The 22,279-nt window shown below is 47.4% G+C and overlaps 1 protein-coding gene across 2 annotated transcripts in view; it reads right to left on the reverse strand.

Moving 5' to 3' along the window:
* Nucleotides 1-17,492, reverse strand: part of C5H2orf42 (chromosome 5 C2orf42 homolog) — a 57,954-nt gene extending 40,462 nt beyond the window's left edge. For both annotated transcript variants that reach the window (XM_038747164.1, XM_038747163.1), the window contains exons 1-3: nt 17,441-17,492; nt 14,408-14,494; nt 7,742-8,561 (exon numbers count right to left, since the gene is read on the reverse strand). In XM_038747164.1, the coding sequence (XP_038603092.1) occupies nt 7,742-8,549 (808 nt within the window). In that variant the 5' untranslated portion in view covers nt 8,550-8,561; nt 14,408-14,494; nt 17,441-17,492. The remainder of the gene's footprint in view (nt 1-7,741; nt 8,562-14,407; nt 14,495-17,440) is intronic.
* Nucleotides 17,493-22,279: the final 4,787 nt, after the last annotated feature.

Consider the following 22,279-nt stretch of genomic DNA (forward strand, 5'->3'; position numbering starts at 1 on the left):
CCCGGTCTTCATCCCATTTTCCAGATGAGCTAACTGAGGCCCAGAGAAATGAAGTGAGCCCACTGTTGGGTAGGGACCGTCTCGATATGTTGCCAACTTGGACTTCCCAAGCGCTTAGTCCAGTGTACGGTCTTCATCCCATTTTCCAGATGAGGGAACTGAGGCCCAGAGAAGTGAAGTGAGCCCACTGTTGGGTAGGGACCGTCTCTATATGTTGCCAACTTGGACTTCCCAAGCGCTTAGTCCAGTGTCCGGTCTTCATCCCATTTTCCAGATGAGGGAACTGAGGCCCAGAGAAGTGAAGTGAGCCCACTGTTGGGTAGGGACCGTCTCTATATGTTGCCAACTTGGACTTCCCAAGCGCTTAGTCCAGTGTCCGGTCTTCATCCCATTTTCCAGATGAGGGAACTGAGGCCCAGAGAAGTGAAGTGAGCCCACTGTTGGGTAGGGACCGTCTCTATATGTTGCCAACTTGGACTTCCCAAGCGCTTAGTCCAGTGTCCGGTCTTCATCCCATTTTCCAGATGAGGGAACTGAGGCCCAGAGAAGTGAAGTGAGCCCACTGTTGGGTAGGGACCGTCTCTATATGTTGCCAACTTGGACTTCCCAAGCGCTTAGTCCAGTGTCCGGTCTTCATCCCATTTTCCAGATGAGGTAACTGAGGCCCAGAGAAGTGAAGTGAGCCCGTTGTTGGGTTGGGACCGTCTCGATATGTTGCCAACTTGGACTTACCAAGCGCTTAGTCCAGTGTCCGGTCTCCATCCCATTTTCCAGATGAGGTAACTGAGGCCCAGAGAAGTGAAGTGAGCCCGCTGTTGGGTAGGGACCGTCTCGATATGTTGCCAACTTGGACTTCCCAAGCGCTTAGTCCAGTGTCCGGTCTTCATCCCATTTTCCAGATGAAGTAACTGAGGCCCAGTGAAGTGAGCCCGCTGTTGGGTAGGGACCGTCTCGATATGTTGCCAACTTGGACTTCCCAAGCGCTTAGTCCAGTGCTCTGCACACAGTAAGTGCTCAATAAATACCATTGAATGAATGAAGTGACTCGCCCTCTCCCCCTCGTCCCCTCCCCATCCCCCCCCATCTTACCTCCTTCCCTTCCCCACAACACCTGTATATATGGATATATGTTTGTACAGATTTATTACTCTATTTATTTATTTATTTATTTTACTTGTACATATCTAGTCTATTTATTTTAATTTGTTAGTATGTTTGGTTTTGTTCTCTGTCTCCCCCTTTTAGACTGTGAGCCCACTGCTGGGTAGGGACTGTCTCTATATGTTGCCAATTTGGACTTCCCAAGCGCTTAGTACAGTGCTCTGCACATAGTAAGCGCTCAATAAATACGATTGATGATGATGATGATGACAAGTGGCGGGGCCGGGATTAGATCCCACGACCTCTTGCAACTGAGTCACGCTCCTTCTCTTAATCCCCGAAATGGGGCTGGAGACTGTGCGCCCCATGGGGGACAGGGACTCCGTCCAACACGCTTATCTGGTATCCGTCCCAGCGCTTAAAACAGTGGCTGGCACCCAGTAAACGCTTAACAGATCCCATAATTATTATTAGAATCAATCGATCGCATTGATTTTCGCACACAGTAATAATAATAATAATAATGATGGCATTTATTAAGTGCTTACTATGCGCAGAGCACTGTTCTAAGCGCTGTAATGATGGCATTTGTTCAGCGCTTACTATGTGCAAAGCACTGTTCTAAGCGCTGGGGAGGACACAAGGTGATTAAGTTGTCCCACGTGGGGCTCACAGTCTTCGCCCCCATTTTACAGATGAGGGAACTGAGGCACAGAGAATCAATCAATCAATCGTATTTATTGAGCGCTTACTGTGTGCAGGGCACTATACTAGGCGCTTGGGAAGTACAAGTCGGCAACACATAGAGACAGTCCCTACCCAACAGCGGGCTCACAGTCTAGAAGGGGGAGACAGAGAACAAAACCAAACCTACTAACAAAATAAAATAAATAGAATAGATATGTACAAGATAAATACATAAATAAATAGAGTAATAAATATGTACAAACATATATACACATATACATATACATATATACATATGTACAGGTATGTGCCTATGTACAGAGATTTCTCTGTCTTCTTGGACAGAGAAGTGAAGTGGCTTGCCCAAAGTCACACAGCTGACAAGTGGCGGAGCCAGGATTTGAACCCATGACCTCTGACTCCCAAGCCCGGGCTCTTTCCACTGAGCCACGCTGCTTCTCACATAAATACGATTGATTGATTGATTGACTGATTAAAATATAACTATAGTCATGCTACTAGCGTTGCTAATCCTCCTATAACTACTAGTGCACTATTTATTTATTTTACTTGTCCATATCTATTCTATTGATTTTATTCTGTTAATATGTTTTGTTTTGTTGTCTGTCCCCCCCTTCTAGACTGTGAGCCCGCTGTTGGGTAGGGACCGTCTCTAGATGTTGCCATCTTGGACTTCCCAAGCACTTAGTACAGTGCTCTGCACACAGTAAGCACTCAATAAATACGATTGATTGATTGATTGATTAATGCCGACCCCTGTCTTTCGGCCACTACTAAGACTTGCGGTACTTGTTAAGCGCCTATCACGCGCCAACCACTGTACTAATCACTGCAGCACTGTACTAAGCCGTGGGCACTGTATTCACTCATTGATTCAATCGTATTTATTGAGTGCTTACTGTGTGCAGAGCATTCATTCATTCAATCATATTTATTGAGCGCTTCCTGTGTGCAGAACACTGTACTAAGCGCTTGGGAAGTACAAGTTGGTAACATATAGAGACGGTCCCCACTCAACAACGGGCTCACATTCATTCATTCATTCAATCGTAGTTATTAAGCGCTTATGGTGTGCAGAGCACTGTACTAAGCGCTTGGGAAGTACAAGTCGGCAACATATAGAGACGGTCCCCACTCAACAACGGGCTCACATTCATTCATTCATTCAATCGTATTTACTGAGTGCTTACTGTATGCAGAGCACTGTACTAAGCGCTTGGGAAGTACAAGTCGGCAACATATAGAGACGGTCCCCATCCAACAACGGGCTCACATTCATTCATTCATTCAATCATATTTATTGAGTGCTTACTGTGTGCGGAGCACTATACTAAGCGCTTGAGAAGTACAAGTCAGCAACATATAGAGACAGTCCCCATCCAACAACGGGCTCACATTCATTCGTTCATTCAATGGTATTTATTGAGCGCTTACTGTGTGCGGAGCACTGTACTAAGCGCTTGGGAAGTACAAGTTGGCAACAGATAGAGACGGTCCCTACCCAACAGTGGGCTCACAGTCTAGAAGGGGGAGACAGACAACAAAACAGAACACGTGGACAGGTGTCAAGTCATCAGAATAAACAGAAGTAAAGCTAGCTGCACATCGTTAACAAAATAAATAGAATAGTAAATATGTACAAATAAAATAAATAGAGTAATCAATCTGTTCAAACATCTATACAGGTGCTGTGGGGAGGGGAAGGAGGTAGGGCGGGGGGATGGGGAGGAGGAGAGGAAAAAGGGGGCTCAGTCTGGGAAGACCTCCTGGAGGAGGTGAGCTCTCAAGCGCTTGAGAAGCAGCGTGGCTTCAGCGGAAAGAGCACAGGCTTTGGAGTCAGGGGTCATGGGTTCAAATCCCGGCTCCGCCAATTGTCAGCTGGGTGACTTTGGGCAAGTCACTTCACTTCTCTGAGCCCCAGTTACCTCACCTGTAAAACGGGGATTAAGACTGTGAGCCTCCTGAGGGACAACCTGATCACCTTGTATCCTCCCCAGCGCTTAGAACAGTGCTTTGCACATAGTAAGCGCTTAATAAATGCCATCGTTATTACTACAAGTCGGCAACATATAGAGACGGTCCCTACCCAACAGCGGGCTCCTGGTATTCCGTCTACCGGTGGTGCTACTCCTGACGCTCCTTGACTTTTATGGCCTTGTGGATAAAGCCCGGGAGGCAGAGAGACCTGGGTTCGAATTCCGGCTCCGCCACTTGTCTGCTGTGTGACTTTGGGCGAGTCACCTCATTTCTCTGCACCTCGGTTCCCCCCAACGCGGAAAGCGGGGATGAAGACTGTGAGCCCCACTGGGGACAGGGATTGGGTCCAACCTGATTAGCTTGGATCTACCCCAGTGCTTAGTACAGTGCCTGGCACATAGTAAGCACTAAACAAATACCACAGTGATGATGATGATGGTGATTGTTAAGCGCTTGCTACGTGCCAGGCCTTGTACTAAGCGCTGGGGTAATAATAAGAATAATGATGGCATTTATTAAGCGCTTACTATGTGCAAAACACTGTTCTAAGCGCTGGGGAGGTTACAAGGTGATCAGGTTGTCCCACGGGGGGCTCACAGTCTTAATCCCCCTTTGACAGATGAGGTCACTGAGGCCCAGAGAAGTGAAGTGACTTGCCCAAAGCCACCCAGCTGACAATTGGCGGAGCCGGGATTTGAACCCACGACCTCTGCCTCCAAAGCCTGGGCTCTTTCCACTGAGCCGCGCTGCTGCTCTACAAGTTAATCGGGCTGGACTTTATCCCTGTCCCCCATGGGGCTCACAGTCTTAATCTCCATTTTCCAGATGAGGGAATTGAGGTTCAATATAAATAGGATGGATCGATTAGGATTGATTGATTTCTTTTAGACTGTGAGCTCACTGCTGGGTAGGGACTGTCTCTAGATGTTGCCAACTTGGACTTCCCAAGCGCTTAATACTCTGCACACAGTAAGCGCTCAATAAATACGATTGATTGATTGATTGATTGATTGATGGAGGCCTTCCCAGACTGAGCCCCCCTTATCCTCTGCTCCCTCTCCCCTCCCCATCACCCCGACTCCCTCCCTCTGCTCTACCCCCCTCCCCGCCCCACAGCACTTGTGTATATATGTACACATTTATTATTCTATTTATTTTATTAATGATGTGTATATTGCTATAACTCTTATGTATATATGTTGCCAACTTGTACTTCCCAAGCACTTAGTACAGTGCTCTGCACGCAGTAAGCGCTCAATAAATACGATTGATGATGATGATGTATTTCTTTTGATGCTATCGACGCCCGTCTTCTTGTTTTGTTTCGCCGTCGGTCTCCCCCCTTCTAGACTGTGAGCCCGTCGTTGGGTAGGAATCATCTCTAGGGATTGGAGAAGCAGCGTGGCTCAGTGGAAGGAGCCCGGGCTTGGGAGTCACCGGTCGTGGGTTCGAATCCCGGCTCCGCCACTTGTCAGCAGTGTGACTTTGGGCAAGTCACTGAACTTCTCTGGTCCTCAGTTCCCTCATCTGTAAAATGGGGGTGAAGACTGTGAGCCCCCTGTGGGACAACCTCATTACCTTGTAACCTCCCCAGTGCTTAGAACAGTGCTTTGCACATAGCAAGCGCTTAATAAATGCCATCATTATAAGCGCTATATTATATAATATTAGTATATTATACTACCAAAATTATTATTATCTGTTGCCGAACTGTACTTTCCAAGCGTTCTGCACACAGTAAGCGCTCAATAAATACGACTGACTGACTGAATGAATGAACCTGCAACTTCCCTAATTTATTTGTGTCTGTAAACGTCCATCTCCCCATCTAGACCGTCAGCTCGTTGTGGGTAGGGGATGTGTCTGTTGCACTCATTCACTCATTCATTCAATCGTATTTATTGAGCGCTTACTGTGTGCAGAGCACTGGACTAAGCGCTTGTAGCATGGCTCAGGGGAAAGAGCCCGGGCTTTGGAGTCAGAGGTCATGGGTTCAAGTCCCAGCTCCGCCAATTGCCAGCTGTGTGACTTTGGGCAGGTCACTTCACTGCTCTGTGCCTCATCCGTAAAATGGGGGTGAAGACTGTGAGCCCCCGGTGGGACAACCTGATCACCTTATAACCTCCCCAGCGCTTAGAACAGTGCTTTGCACATAGTAAGCGCTTAACAAATACCAAAATTATTATTATCTGTTGCCGAATTGTACTTTCCAAGCGCTCAGTCCAGTGCTCTGCACACAGTAAGCACTCAATAAATATATGCATATATGTTTGCATGTAATTATTACTCTATTTATTTATTTATTTTACTTATACATAGTCTATTTATTTTATTTTGTTAATATGTTTTGTTTTGTTCTCTGTCTCCCCCTTCTAGACTGTGAGCCCACTGTTGGGTAGGGACCGTCTCTATGTGTTGCCAACTTATACTTTCCAAGTGCTTAGTACAGTGCTCTGCACACAGTAAGCGCTCAATAAATACGATTGAATGAATGAATACGACTGACTGAATGAATGAATGAACCTGCAACTTCCCTAATTTATTTATTTCTATAAACATCCATCTCCCCCTCTAGACCGTCAGCTCGTCGTCGGCAGGGGATGTGTCGGTTGCATTCATTCAATCGTATTTATTGAGCGCTTACTGTGTGCAGAGCACTGGACTAAGCGCTTGCAGCACGGCTCAGTGGAAAGAGCCCGGGCTTTGGAGTCAGAGGCCATGGGTTCAAATCCCAGCTCCGCCAATTGCCAGCTGTGTGACTTTGGGCAAGTCACTTCACTGCTCTGGGCCTCATCTGTAAAATGGGGATGAAGACTGTGAGCCCCTGTGGGACAACCTGATCACCTTGTAACCTCCCCAGCACTTAGAACAGTGCTTTGCACATAGGAAGTGCTTAACAAATACCAAAATTATTATTATCTGTTGCCGAATTGTACTTTCCAAGCGCTCAGTCCAGCGTTCTGCACACAGTAAGCACTCAATAAATATATGTATATATGTTTGCATGTAATTATTACTCTATTTATTTATTTATTTATTTTACTTGTATATAGTCTATTTATTTTATTTTGTTAATATGTTTTGTTTTGTTCTCTGTCTCCCCCTTCTAGACTGTGAGCCCACTGTTGGGTAGGGACCGTCTCTATGTGTTGCCAACTTGTACTTCCCAAGTGCTTAGTACAGTGCTCTGCACACCGTAAGCGCTCAATAAATACGATTGAATGAATGAATGAATGAATACGACTGACTGAATGAATGAATGAACCTGTGACTGCCCTAATTTATTTATTTCTATAAGCATCCGTCTCCCCCTCTAGACCGTCAGCTCATCGTGGGCAGGGGATGTGTCAGTTGCATTCATTCAATCGTATTTATTGAGCGCTTACTGTGTGCAGAGCACTGGACTAAGCGCTTGCAGCACGGCTCAGTGGAAAGAGCCCGGGCTTTGGAGTCAGAGGCCATGGGTTCAAATCCCAGCTCCGCCAATTGCCAGCTGTGTGACTTTGGGCAGGTCACTTCACCGCTCTGGGCCTCATCTGTAAAATGGGGATGAAGACCGTGAGCCCCTGTGGGACAACCTGATCAATCAATCAATCGTATTGAGCGCTTACTGTGTGCAGAGCACTGTACTAAGCGCTTAGCACTGTACTAAGCGCTTAGCACCTGATCACCTTGTAACCTCCCCAGCACTTAGAACAGTGCTTGGAACGTAGTAAGCGTTTAATAAATGCCATTATAATTATTATTACAAGTCGGTGACATAGAGAGTTGCACCGTCCTAGCCATTATGATGATGATTATTATTATTATTACAAGTCGGCAACATAGAGAGTTGCACTGCCCTATCGTCCTCTCCCGGACGCCCGGTCCGCGGCACCGCTCCGTAAATGCTCCTGACCGCCCGGGCCCAGCTCTTCGCCCCCCTCCTCCCCAGCAGCGTGCCCCGGGCACGTACCGGCCGAGTGGCATCGGAGGAGGTCGGAGAACTCCTGGGCCAACGCGTCGTCGCTGGCGAAGGCGCAGAGGCAGGCGAAGAAGTGGATGCACCTGGGGGCGGCGGGCTGCTGCTCCTCCTCCTCCTCCTCCTGGTCCTCGTCCTCTCCGTCCTCCTTGGCAGCCAGTGCCCGGCCGGGCCCGACCCCCTGACAGGAGCAGAGGAAGCGCCTCTGGGCCGCCGCCGCGCCCTTGGCCCCGGCCTTGCGGGCGAAGGAGGTGTGGACGTAGCCCAGGCCGGGCCTCTGGGCGGATTGGCACTTGACCACCAGCGTGGTCTTGGTGACCCTCTGCACCAGGGGCCCGGGCGGCTGGCTGGCCAGCCTCCAGAGGGTCTGCTTGACCTCCGGGGGCACGGGCATGGCGCTCAGCACGGAGCTCTTCAGGGTCAGCGGGGCGGCCCGGGCCCGGCAGTCGCGGGCCAGCTTCAGGTGGTGGCAGGGCCCGTCCGGCTTCCGGCAGCCGGGCACGTGGCAGCGGCCGGCCTCGGCCAGCTCGACGAAGCCCCGGCGGTCCGGCCCGCGCTGGCGCTGCCGCACGGAGAAGAGCCGGGGGTCGGAGCCCGTGACCACCTGGACGGCCAGGGGGCCGGGCTGCCGGCGGGCGCCGAAGCGGAACACGGCGGCGCAGGCCTGGTTCTTGCAGCTCAGGCCCCGCGTCCCGTTGTAGGTCCCGCAGCGCGGGCACTTGCGGATGCCCCGCCGGGTGGCCTTGCCCAGGTCCGACAGGAAGGCGGGCACCTTGCTGCGCCCCGCCGGCTGGCTCTCCATCCTGCCCCGCGCCTGCAACACACGATAACAATAACGGCATTTATTAAGCGCTTACTATGTGCAAAGCACTGTTCTGAGCACACAAGGCGGCGGCGGCGGCGGCGGCGGCATCTTCCCGGGCCTCCGCCGAGCCACGGACGCCCCAGTTCCTATTATTATCTCCGTCCAGCAAACCGCAAATAATAATAATAATTGGCATTTGTTAAGCGCTTACTGTGTGCGAAGCAGTGTTCTAAGCGCTGGGGAGGACACAGGGTGATCAGGTTGTCCCACGTGGGGCTCGCAGTCTTAATCCCCATTTGACAGATGAGGTAACTGAGGCCCAGAGAAGTTAAGTGACTTGCCCAAGATCACACAGCAGACATGTGGTGGAGTCGGCATTCGAACCCATGACCTCTGACTCCAAAGCCTGTGCTCTTTCCATTGAGCCACGCTGCTTCTTGCAAATGCAAATACTACAACTAGGATTATCTTCATCAGTCCGGCCACGGATACCACGATTATTATTATCATCTTCATCATCATTCAAGCCACGCGTACCACCGTGCCTATTATTGCCTTCGTCAGCAACCGAGCCACAGATACCACAATTGCTATTATCTTCATCATCATTCAAGCCGCAGATACCACAATTATTATTATTTTCATTATCATTCATCATCATCATCATCATCAATCGTATTTGTTGAGCGCTTACTGTGTGCAGAGCACTGTACTAAGCACTTGGGAAGTACAAATTGGCAACATATAGAGACAGTCCCTACCCAACAGTGGGCTCACAGTCTAAAAGGGGGAGACAAAACCAAACATACTAACAAAATAAAATAAATAGAATAGATATGCACAAGTAAAATAAATAAATAGAGTAATAAATATGTACAAACATATATACATATATACAGGTGCTGTGGGGAAGGGAAGCCAAGCGCCAAGCCGCAGATACCACAAATTATTATTATTATTTTCATCATCATTCAAGCCACGCGTACCACAATTACTATTATTTCCTTCATCAACAACCAAGCCACAGATACAATTACTATTATTTCCTTCATCAGCAACCGAGCCACAGATACCACAATTGCTATTATCTTCATCATCATTCAAGCCGCAGATACCACAATTATTATTATTATTTTCATCATCATTCAAGCCACGCATACCACAATGACTATTATTTCCTTCATCAGCAACCGAGCCACAGATACCACAATTGCTATTATTACCTTCATCATCATTCAAGCCAGATATTACAATTATTATTATTTTCACCATCATTCAAGCCATGCATACCACCATTATTATTATTTTCATCGTCATTCAAGCCACGCATACCACAATTACTATTTCCTTCTCAGCAATCAAGCCACAGATGCCACAATTGCTATTATTTTCATCCTTATTCAAGCAACAGATCCCACAATTACTATTATTATTTTCATCATCATTCAAGCGACAGATACCACAATTATTATCTTCATCAACATTCAGGCCACACATACCACAATTAGTCTTATTATCTTCAATCCAGATACCAGAATTATTATCTTCATCATCATTCAAGCCACACATACCATAATTACTGTTATCTCCATCATCATTCAAGCCACAGATACCACAATTACTATTATTATCTTCATCATCAAAGTCACAGATACAATTATTATCTTCATCAGTCAAGCCACACATAGCACAATTAGTCTTAATATCTTCCATCAATCCACAGATAGCAGAATTATTATTACCTTCATGATAATTCAAGCCACACATACCACAATTTCTATTATTATCTTCATCATCAATCAAGCCACGGATACCACCATTACTATTATCTTCATCATCATTCAAGCCACAGATACCACAATTATTACCTTCATTATCATTCAAGCCACGCATACCACAATTAGTCTTATTATCTTCAATCAATCCACAGATATTAGAATTATTATTATCTTCATCATAATTCAAGCCACACATACCACAATTACTGTTATTATCTTCATCATCATTCAAGCCACAGATACAATTATTATTGTCATCATCATTCAAGCCACGCATACCACAATTAGTCTTATCTTCAAACAATCCACAGATACCAGAATTATTATTATCTTCATCATCATTCACGCCACGCATACCACAATTACAATTATCTTCATCATCAGTCAAGCCACAGAAACCACCATTACTGTTATTACCTTCAATCAATCCACAGACACCACAATTATTACCTTCACCATCAGTCAAGCCACAGATACAATTATTATTATCTTCATCATCATTCAAGCCACAGATACAATTATTATTATCTTCATCATCACTCAAGCTACAGATACCACGATTACTACTATCTTCATCATTCAAGCCACAGATACCACAATTAGCATTATTTTCTTCATCATCAATCAAGCCATAGATACCAGTTACTATTATAATCTTCATCATTCAAGCCACAGATACCACAACTATCATTATTATCTTCATCATCATTCAAGCCACGCACACAATTACTGTTATCTTCAGTCAATACCCAGATACCACAATTACTATTACTGTCTTCATCAATCAATCCACAAATACCATGATTATCATTATCATTATTTTGATCTTCGTCATCAATAGATCCACAAATAACACAATTATGATTATTATTATTGCCTTCAATCAATCCACAGATACCACAATTATTATTACTATTATCTTCATCAATCAATCCACAGGCACCACACTTATCATTACTACTATTATTATATTCATCAATCAATCCACAGGACCACTATTATCATTATTATTTTCTCCATCATCAATCTAAAAATACCACAACTATCATTATTAATGTGATTATTATTATCGCAAATCAATCCACGAATACAATTACTATTATGTCTGTTCCCAATCGATCCACAAATACCAAAATTATTACTGCTATTATTACCATTAATCCAGATGCCACAATCATTATTATGATGATGATTATTCTTAATCAACTGATCAATTGTATTTATTCATTTTCATGGTATTCCTTAGGCACTTCTGATGTGTCAAACGCTGTCCTAAGCACTAGGGTAGTCAGTCAATCAGTCAGTCGTATTTATTGTCTGCCGTGTGACCTCGGGCAAGTCACTTCGCTTCTCTGGGCCTCAGTTCCCTCATCTGTAAAATGGGGATGAAGACTGTGGGCCCCACGTGGGACAACCTGATCACCTTGTATCTACCCCAGGGCTTAGAAGTGGAAACAGCCCAGGCTTGGGAGTCAGAGGTCATGGGTTCTAATCCTACCTCCGCCACTTGTCAGCTGTGTGACTTTGGGCAAGCCACCTCACATCTCTGTGCCTCAGTTCCCTCATCTGTAAAACGGGGATTAGGACTGTGAGCCCCACGCGGGACAACCTGATAAGCTTGGTATCTATGCCAGCGCTTAGAACAGTGCTTGGCACATAGGAAGCGCTTAACAAATACCATCATTATTATTATTATTATTACAATTCAGGAACAGATGGAGACAATCCAGAGCCACGATTAGAACCCTGGTCCTCTGACTCCCAGTCCCGGGTGCTTTCCAAATAGAGAAGCAGTGTGGCTCAGTGGAAAGAGCCCGGGCTTTGGAGTCAGAAGTTATGGGTTCGAATCCCGGCTCTGCCAACTGTCCGCTGTGTGACTTTGGGCAAGTCACTTAACTTCTCTGTGCTTCAGTTCCCTCATCTGTAAAATGGGGATTAAGACTGTGAGCTCCACGTGGGACAACCCGATCACTTTGTATCCCCCCCCAGCACTTAGAACAGGGCTTTGCACATAGTAAGCGCTTAACAAATGCCATCATTATTATTATTCTCGGTGCCTCAGTTCCCTCATCTGTAAAATGGGGATGAAGACGGTGAGCCCCCTGTGGGACAACCTGATCACCTTGTAACCTTCCCAGCGCTTAGAACTGTATTTTGCACACAATAAATGTTTAATAAATGCCATCATTATTATTATTATTATTCCCTTTTATTGAGCGCTTCCTGTGTGCGGAGGATTGGATTCAGCACTTGGGAGAGGACGATAGAATAAAATAACGGAGTTGACAGACACGCTCCCTGCCCTCAACGAGCGTCCAGCCTAGCGGGCTCCGCAGCGATTCCAGAGCCGGGGATTCATTCATTCATTCATTCAATCGTATTTATGGAGCGCTTACTGTGTGCCGAGCACTGTACTAAGCGCTTGGGGGATGAGAGGGCCTCATCAGGGAAGGCCTCCTGGAGGAGATGTCACCTTAATAAGGCTCTGAAGGTGGGGAGACGGGTGGCCTAGTGTAGAGAAGCAGCGTGGCTCAGTGGAAAGAGTGCGGGCTTGGGAGTCAGAGGTCATGGGTTCGAATGCCGCCTCCCCCACATGTCTGCTGTGTGACCTTGGGCAAGTCACTTCACTTCTCTGTGCCTCAGTTCCCTCATCTGTAAAATGGGGATTAAGACTGGGAGCCCCACATGGGACAACCTCATCTCCTTGTGTTCCCCCCAGTGCTTAGAACAGTGCTTTGCACATAGTAAGTGCTTAACAAATACCAACATTACTATTATTATTATTATTATTATTATCTAGAAGGGGTTTTATAGATCCTTGGGGGCAGGGATCTCAGTCCACTACACTATAAGCTCGCTGTGGACTGAGAATGTGTCTGTTTATTCATTCAATCAATCGTATCTATTGAGCGCTTACTGCGTGCAGGGCACTGTACTAAGCGCTTGGGAAGCACAAGTCGGCAACATATAGAGAAGCAGCGTGGCTCAGTGGAAAGAGCCCGGGCTTTGGAGTCAGAGGTCATGGGTTCAAATCCCAGCTCCGCCAACTGTCAGCTGTGTGACTTTGGACACGTCATTTCACTTCGCTGGGCCTCAGTGACGTCATCAGGAAAATGGGGATTAAAACTGTGAGCCCCCCTTGGGACAACCTGATCACCTTGTAACCTCCCCAGCGCTTAGAACAGTGCTTTGCACATAGGAAGCGCTTAACAAATACCATCATTATTATATAAAGACCGTCCCTACCTGACAATGGGCTCACGGTCTAGAAAGTTTATAAACAGTCTAGTCTGTTTATTGTTCTATCATACTCTCCCAAGCGCTTAGTCCAGTGCTCTGCACACGGTAAGCGCTCAATAAATACAACTGGATGAATGAATGAATGAATGCTAACTTGACTGTCCTCTCCCAAGCGCTTCGTCCAGTGCTCTGCACCCAGGAGGAGCTCAATGATTACAATTGATGGATTGATTGACTGACAGTGTGGTCTACCTGGCCTAGAGGATACAGCCCGGGGCCTGGGTTCTAATCCAGGCTCCACCCCTTGTCTGCTGCGTGACCTTGGGCCAGTCACTTCACTTCTCTGGGCCTCAGTTCGCTCATCTGTCAAATGGGGATGAAGAAGGTGAGCCCCACGTAGGACAGGGACTGGGTCCAAACCGATTAACAAGTGCTTAGAACAGTGCCAAGCGCTTAGTACAGGGCTCTGCACACAGTAACCGCTCAATAAATACGACTGAATGAATGAATGAATCCACCCCAGTGCTTAGTTCAGTGCCTGGCACGCTGCTTAGAAGCAGTGTGGCTCAGTGGACAGAGCCCGGGCTTTGGAGTCAGAGGTCATGGGTTCAAATCCCGCCTCTGCCAGTTGTCAGCTGGGTCACTTTGGGCAAGTCACTTCACTTCTCTGGGCCTCAGTTCCCTCATCTGTCAAATGGGGATGAAGACTGTGAGCCCCACGAGGTGCAACCTGATCACCTCGCATCCTCCCCAGCGCTGAGAACAGTGCTTTGCACATAGTAAGCGTTTAATAAATGTCATTATTATTATTATTATTATTATTATCACCATCATCACCTCGTTAGGGCTGTCTTCCTCCTCTGGAGTGGAAGCTTCTTGCGGGCAGGGAGTGCATCACCTCAGGATCCTCCACTGGCCAAGTACCTAGAACAGGGTGGAGTATCGAGCTTTAATTCTTTAATTCTATTTGTTCTGACAATTTTGACACCTGTCTACATGTTTTGTTCTGTTGTCTGTCTCCCCTTCTAGACTGTGAGCCCATTGTTGGGTAGGGACCGTCTCTATAAGTTGCCGACTTGTGCTTCCCAAGCGCTTAGTACAGTGCTCTGCGCACAGCAAGCGCTCAATAAACACAATGGACTGAATGAAAACGTACGACTGAGTGAATGAATCAATGAATGAACTAACTGAATGAATAAATGAGTGAATTGAATGGATGAATGAATGGATGGATGAATGAACTGAATGAATGGATGAATGAATGAATAAATGGAAGTTCCCCCCCATGAATGAATGAATGGAGATTCCCCCCTTCTAGACTGTGAGCCAGTTGTGGGGTAGGGACTGTATCTCTCTGTTGCCAAACTGTACTTTCCAAGCACGCTTAGTACAGTGCTCTGCACACAGGAAGCGCTCATTAAATGCTATGGAATGAATGAATGAATTCAATGATTGAATGAATGGATGAATGAGTGAATGGAGATTCCCCCCTTATTATAATGGCATTTATTAAGCGCTTACTATGTGCAGAGCACTGTTCTAAGCGCTGGGAAGGATACAAGGTGATCAGGTTGTCCCACAGGGGACTCACAGTCTTAATCCCCATTTCTACAGATGAAGTAACTGAGGCCCAGAGAAGTGAAGTGACTTCCCCAAAGTCACCCAGCTGACAATTGGCAGAGCTGGGATTCGAACCCATGACCTCTGACTCCAAAGCACGGTCTCTTCCCACTGAGCCACGCTGCTGTGGGCAGGGACTGTATCTGTTGCCAAATTGTACTCTTTCCAGGTGTTTAGTCCAGTGCTCTGCACACAGGAAGTGCTCAATAAACAGAAGCACTGTGGCTCAGTGGAAAGAGCCCGGGCTTTGGAGTCAGAGGACATGGGTTCAAATCCCAGCTCTGCCAATAGTCAGCTGGGTGACTTTGGGCAGGTCACTTCACTGGGCCTCAGTTCCCTCATCTGTCAAATGGGGATGAAGACTGTGAGACCCCCGTGGGACAACCCGATCACCTTGTAACCTCCCCAGGGCTTAGAACAGTGCTTTGCACACAGTAAGTGCTTAATAAATGCCATCATTATTATTACTGTTATTAAATCACTTCACTTCTCTGGGCCTCAGTTCCCTCATCTGTAAAATGGGGATGAAGACTGTGAGCCCCCCGTGGGACAACCCAATCACCTTGGGACCTCCCCAGCACTTAGAACAGTGCTTTGCACATAGTAAGCACTTCATAAATGCCATTATTATTATTATTACTAAATACGATCGAATGAATGAAAAAATGGAGAGTCCCCCCCCTTCTAGACTGTGAGCCCGTTGTTGGGTCGGGACCGTCTCTATCTGTTGCCGACTTGTATTTCCAAAGCGCTTAGTACAGTGCTCTGCACACAGTAAGCGCTCAATAAACACGATGGACTGAATGAAAACAAACGTTGTCTCCCCCTTTTAGACTGTGAGCCCACTGTTGGGTAGGGACTGTCTCTAGATGTTGCCAACTTGTACTTCCCAAGCGCTTAGTCCAGTGCTCTGCACACAGTAAGCGCTCAATACATACGATTGATTGATCGAATGAATGAATCAATGAATGAATGAACCGAATGCCATTGTTATTATTATTATTACAGATGAAGGAACTGAGGCACAGAGAAGTGAAGTGACTTGCCCAAAGTCACACAGCTGACAAGTGGGACAACCTGATCACCTTGTAACCTCCCCAGCGCTTAGAACAGTGCATTGCACATAGTAAGCGCTTAATAATAATGGCATTTATTAAGCGCTTACTATGTACAAAGCACTGTTCTAAGCGCTGGGGAGGTTACAAGGGGATCAGGTTGTCCCACGGGGGGCTCACAGTCTTCATTCCATTTTACAGATAAGGTAACTGAGGCCCAGAGAAGTGAAGTGACTTGCCCAGAGTCAAACAGCAGACATGTAGCGGAGCACGGATTCGAACCCACGACCTCTGACTCCAAAGCCCGGGCTCTTTCCACTGAGCCACGCTGCTTCTCTAAATAAATGTCGTTATTATTATTAATAAATATGAGCCCACTGTTGGGTAGGGACTGTCTCTATATGTTGCCAACTTGGACCTCCCAAGCGCTTAGCCCAGTGCTCTGCACACAGTAAGTGCTCAATAAATACGATTGATTGATTGATTGATTGATTGATTGAATGAAAGAAAGAATGGAGATTTAGCCCACTGTTGGATAGGGACTGTCTCTATATGTTGGCAACTTGTCCTTCCCAAGCGCTTAGTCCAGTGCTCTGCACACAGTAAGCGCTCAATAAATACGATTGGATGAATGAATGAGCCCCTTGTTGGGCAGGGCCTTTCTCTAGCTATTGCCGACTTGTCCTTCCCAAGCGCTTAGTCCAGTGCTCTGCACACGGTAAGCGCTCAATAAATACGATTGAATGAAATAGGACTGACTGAATGAATGAATTCCTAGCCTGCGAGCCCAGAGTTGGGTAGGGACGGTCTCTATATGTTGCCGACTTGTCGTTCCCAAGCGCTTAGTACAGTGCTCTGCACACGGTGAGCGTTCAATGAATGAATGGCTTCTCCTCAGGTTTGACGCCCCAGCCTTGGCCCCGCCCCCCGAGCGTCGGCACGTGCGCGAGGGAGCGCAGTGCGCATGCGCAGCCGGGGGAAGGGGGCGCAGTGCGCACGTGCGGCCTGTAGTGGCGCGCGATGCGCACGCGCGGCCGGGCCTCCTTCTCCGCCCCCCCACCCCCCCGGGCGCGTGCACCGCGGCCCCATCCTTCCCGGCGTGCCCCGCGCCGCTAGGCCTCCGTCACTTCCTGTCCTCGTCCATCCCAGCGGCGGGCCCTATCTCCCCCGGCCGCCCCCGCCGCCGCCCCCTCACCTGCCCCGCGGGCTCCGCTCCTCTCCGCTCCCTTCCCCTCCCCGCCGGCTCCGGCCCTCATCGCCGCCTCCCTCATCGCAGCCCCGGCGCCATGGCGCCGGCCGAACGCCGCCCCGATTGGTCCGCGCGGGTCACGTTGGGTTCCGCGCGGGGCCTGCCGGGAGTTGTAGTTCCTCTCCCGCGAGGCCTTCCGGCCGTGTCCCCTTCATTCATTCATTCTGGCACCGGCCGAACGTCGCCCCGATTGGTCCGCGCGGGTCAAGTGGGGCCCGCGCGGGGCCTGCCGGGAGTTGTAGTTCCTCTCCCGCGAGGTCTTCCGGCCGTGTCCCCTTCATTCATTCATTCATTCCATCGTATTTATTGAGCGCTTACTGTGTGCAGAGCACTGGACTAAGCGCTTGGGAAGTATTCATTCATTCATTCCATCGTATTGAGCGCTTACTGTGTGCAGAGCACTGGACTAAGCGCTTGGGAAGTGCCACGGGGGACTCACAGTCTTCATCCCCATTTTACAGATGAGGGGACTGAGGCAGCGTGGCTCAGTTCGTTCATTCATTCCATCGTATTTATTGAGCGCTTACTGTGTGCAAAGGACTGTACTAAGCGCTTGGGAAGTATTCATTCATTCATTCCATCGTATTTATTGAGCGCTTACTGTGTGCAGAGCACTGGACTAAGCGCTTGGGAAGTACCACGGGGAACTTACAGTCTTCATCCCCATTTTACAGATGAGGGAACTGAGGCAGCGTGGCTCAGTTCGTTCATTCATTCCATCGTATTTATTGAGCGCTTACTGTGTGCTGAGCACTGAACTAAGCGCTTGGGAAGTATTCATTCATTCATGCCATCGTATTTATTGAGCGCTTACTCTGTGCAGAGCACTGGACTAAGCGCTTGGGAAGTACCACGGGGAACTCACAGTCTTCATCCCCATTTTACAGATGAGGGAACTGAGGCAGCGTGGCTCAGTTCGTTCATTCATTCCATCGTATTTATTGAGCGCTTACTGTGTGCTGAGCACTGAACTAAGCGCTTGGGAAGTATTCATTCATTCATGCCATCGTATTTATTGAGAGCTTACTGTGTGCAGAGCACTGTACTAAGCGCTTGGGAAGTCCAAGTTGGCAACATCTAGAGACGGTCCCTACCCAACAGCGGGCTCACAGTCTAGAAGGGGGAGACAGAGAACAAATAACAAAATAAAATAAATAGAATAAATATGTACAAATAAAATAGAGTAATAAATACGTATAGACATATGTACATCTATATCTTATCTTACCTCCTTCCCTTCCCCACAGCACCTGTATATATATATATATATATATATATATGTTTTTACATATTTATTACTCTATTTTACTTGTACATATCTATTCCATTTATTTTATTTTGTTAGTATGTTTGGCTTTGTTCTCCGTCTCCCCCTTCTAGACTGTGAGCCCACTGTTGGGTAGGGACTGTCTCAAATGTTGCCAACTTGTACTTCCCAAGCACTTAGTACAGTGCTCTGCAATCAATCAATCAATCAATCGTATTTATTGAGCGCTTACTATGTGCAGAGCACTGTACTAAGCGCTTGGGAAGTACAAATTGGCAACACATAGAGACAGTCCCTACCCAACAGTGGGCTCACAGTCTAAAAGGGGGAGAGAGAGAACAGAACCAAACATACTAACAAAATAAAATAAATAGAATAGATATGTACAAGTAAAATAAATAAATAGAGTAACAAATATGTACAAACATATATACATATATACAGGTGCAGTGGGGAAGGGAAGGAGGCAAGATGGGAGGGATGTGGGGGGGGGGGGGAGTTGTACTTCCCAAGCGCTTAGTCCAGTGCTCTGCACACAGTAAGCGCTCAATAAATACAATCAAATGAATGAATGAATCATCATCTCCCACTCCCTTTTGGGTCGCCCTGACTTGCTCCCTCCGCCCCTCCCAGCCTAAAGCTGTTATGTACGGATCTGTAATTTATTTATATTAACGTCTGTCTCCCCTTTAGACTTGTAAGCCTGTTGTAGACACGGAATGTGTCTGTTTATTGTTGTATTGTCGCTCCCAAACGCTCAGTCCAGTGCTTTGCACACAGTAAGTGCTCAATAAATACGATTGAATGACTGACAGGAAGCCTTCCCTGACTTAACCCTTATTATTATTATTATTTCTCCACCCACCCCCCCAATTCTCCTTCCCTTTTGCATCCCCGATGCACTTGGGTCCTTTCCCCTTAAACACTTGGATATTCAAAGTCCCACTTCCGTACATACAGAGCCTCAGACTCTGCCATTTCTCTTAACTGAAAAGCAACGTGGCCTAGTGGAAAGAGCCCAGATCTAGACTGCCAGCTTGTACTTCCCAAGCGCTTAGTACAGTGCTCTGCACACAGTAAGCGCTCAATAAATACGATTGATTGATTGATTGATTGTGAGCCCACTGTTGGGTAGGGACCGTCTCTGTACGTTGCCAACTTGTACTTCCCAAGCGCTTAGTACAGTGCTCTGCACACAGTAAGCGCTCAATAGATACGATTGAATGAATGAATCTAATTCTTTTTATTTATACTGATGCCTGTTTACTTGTTTTGATGTCTGTGTTCCCCCTTCTAGACTGTGAGCCCGTTGTGGGCAGGGATTGTCTCTATTGCTGAATTGTGCTCTCCAAGCACTTAGTCCAGTGCTCTGCACACAGTAAGCGCTCAATAGATACTATTGAATGAATGAATCTAATTCTTTTTATTTATACCAATGCCTGTTTACTTGTTTTGATGTCTGTCTTCCCCCTTCTAGACTGTGAGCCCGCTGTGGGCAGGGATTGTCTCTATTGCTGAATTGTACTCTCCAAGCGCTTAGTCCAATCAATCGATCAATCAATCGTATTTATTGAGCGCTTACTGTGTGCAGAGCACTGCAAGTCGGCAACACATAGAGACAGTCCCTACCCAACAGCGGGCTCACAGTCTAGAAGGGGGAGACAGAGAACAAAACCAAACATACTAACAAAATAAAATAAATAGAATAGATATGTACAAGATAAATAGAGTAATAAATATGTACAAACATATATACAGTGTTCTGCACACAGTAAACGCTCAATAAATACGATCGAATGAATGAGACCCCCAGATCTCCATCTCTGCCCCTGCTCTCTCCCCCTCCCTCCAGGCTCGCATCTCCTCCTGCCTTCAGGACATCTCCATCTGGATGTCCGCCCGCCACCTAAAGCTCAACATGTCGAAGACTGAGCTCCTTGTCTTCCCTCCCAAACCTTGTCCTCTCCCTGACTTTCCCATCTCTGTTGACGGCACTACCATCCTTCCCGTCTCACAAGCCCGCAACCTTGGTGTCATCCTCGACTCCGCTCTCTCATTCACCCCTCACATCCAAGCCGTCACCAAAACCTGCCGGTCTCAGCTCCGCAACATTGCCAAGATCCGCCCTTTCCTCTCCATCCAAACCGCTACCCTGCTCATTCAAGCTCTCATCCTATCCCGTCTGGACTACTGCTCTAGCCTTCTCTCTGATCTCCCATCCTCGTGTCTCTCTCCACTTCAATCCATACTTCATGCTGCTGCCCGGATTATCTTTGTCCAGAAACGCTCTGGACATATTACTCCCCTCCTCAAAAACCTCCAATGGCTACCGATCAATCTGCGCATCAGGCAGAAACTCCTCACCCTGGGCTTCTAGGCTGTCCATCCATCCCCTGGCCCCCTCCTACCTCACCTCCCTTCTCTCCTTGTCCAGCCCAGCCCGCACCCTCCGCTCCTCCACCGCTAATCTCCTCACTGTACCTCGCTCTCACCTGTCCCGCCGTCGACCCCCGGCCCACGTCATCCCCGGGGCCTGGAATGCCCTCCCTCTGCCCCTCCGCCAAGCTCGCTCTCTTCCTCCCTTCAAGGCCCTGCTGAGAGCTCACCTCCTCCAGGAGGCCTTCCCAGACTGAGCCCCTTCTTTCCTCTCCCCCTCGTCCCCCTCTCCATTCCCCCATCTTACCTCCTTCCCTTCCCCACAGCACCTGTATATATGTATATATGGTTGTACATATTTATTACTCTATTTATTTATTTATTTATTTATTTTACTTGGACATTTCTATCCTACTTATTTTATTTTGTTGGTATGTTTGGTTCTGTTCTCTGTCTCCCCCTTTTAGACTGTGAGCCCACTGTTGGGTAGGGACTGTCTCTATGTGATGCCAATTTGTACTTCCCAAGCGCTTAGTACAGTGCTCTGCACATAGTAAGCGCTCAATAAATACGATTGATTGATTGATTGATTGATTGAGTGAGTGACCAGATACAGGAAACTGTGTCATGGGTATGTTCTCAGCTTCGACCGCAGGCCTTCCTTTGTTTTAGATTGGCTCCAACAGTAGGAGACTGAAAACACAATTATGATTCCCAAATTCCCAAATCTACGTCTCCGGTCCTGACCTCTCTCCTTCATTCATTCATTCAATCATATTTACTGAGTGCTTACAGCATGCAGAGCACTGTACTAAGCGCTTGGGAGAGGACAATAAAACAACAAACAGACACATTCCCTGTTTACAAGCTTACTGTCTAGACGGGGGGAGACAGACATGAATATAAATTAATAGATGACAGACATGGACATAAGCGGTGTGGGGCTGGGAGGGGGAAGAACAGAGTGAACAAGACAGGGCGACACAGGAGGAAGTGGGAGGAGTGTGGCTCAGTGGAAAGAGCCCGGGCTTTGGAGTCAGAGGTCATGGGTTCGAATCCTGGCTCCGCCACACGTCTGCTGTGTGACCTTGGGCAAGTCACTTAACTTCTCTGAGCTTCAGTTACCTCATCTGTAAAATGGG

This window comes from Tachyglossus aculeatus, chromosome 5 (genome assembly GCF_015852505.1).
Source record: "Tachyglossus aculeatus isolate mTacAcu1 chromosome 5, mTacAcu1.pri, whole genome shotgun sequence".
Lineage (NCBI taxonomy): Eukaryota > Metazoa > Chordata > Mammalia > Monotremata > Tachyglossidae > Tachyglossus > Tachyglossus aculeatus.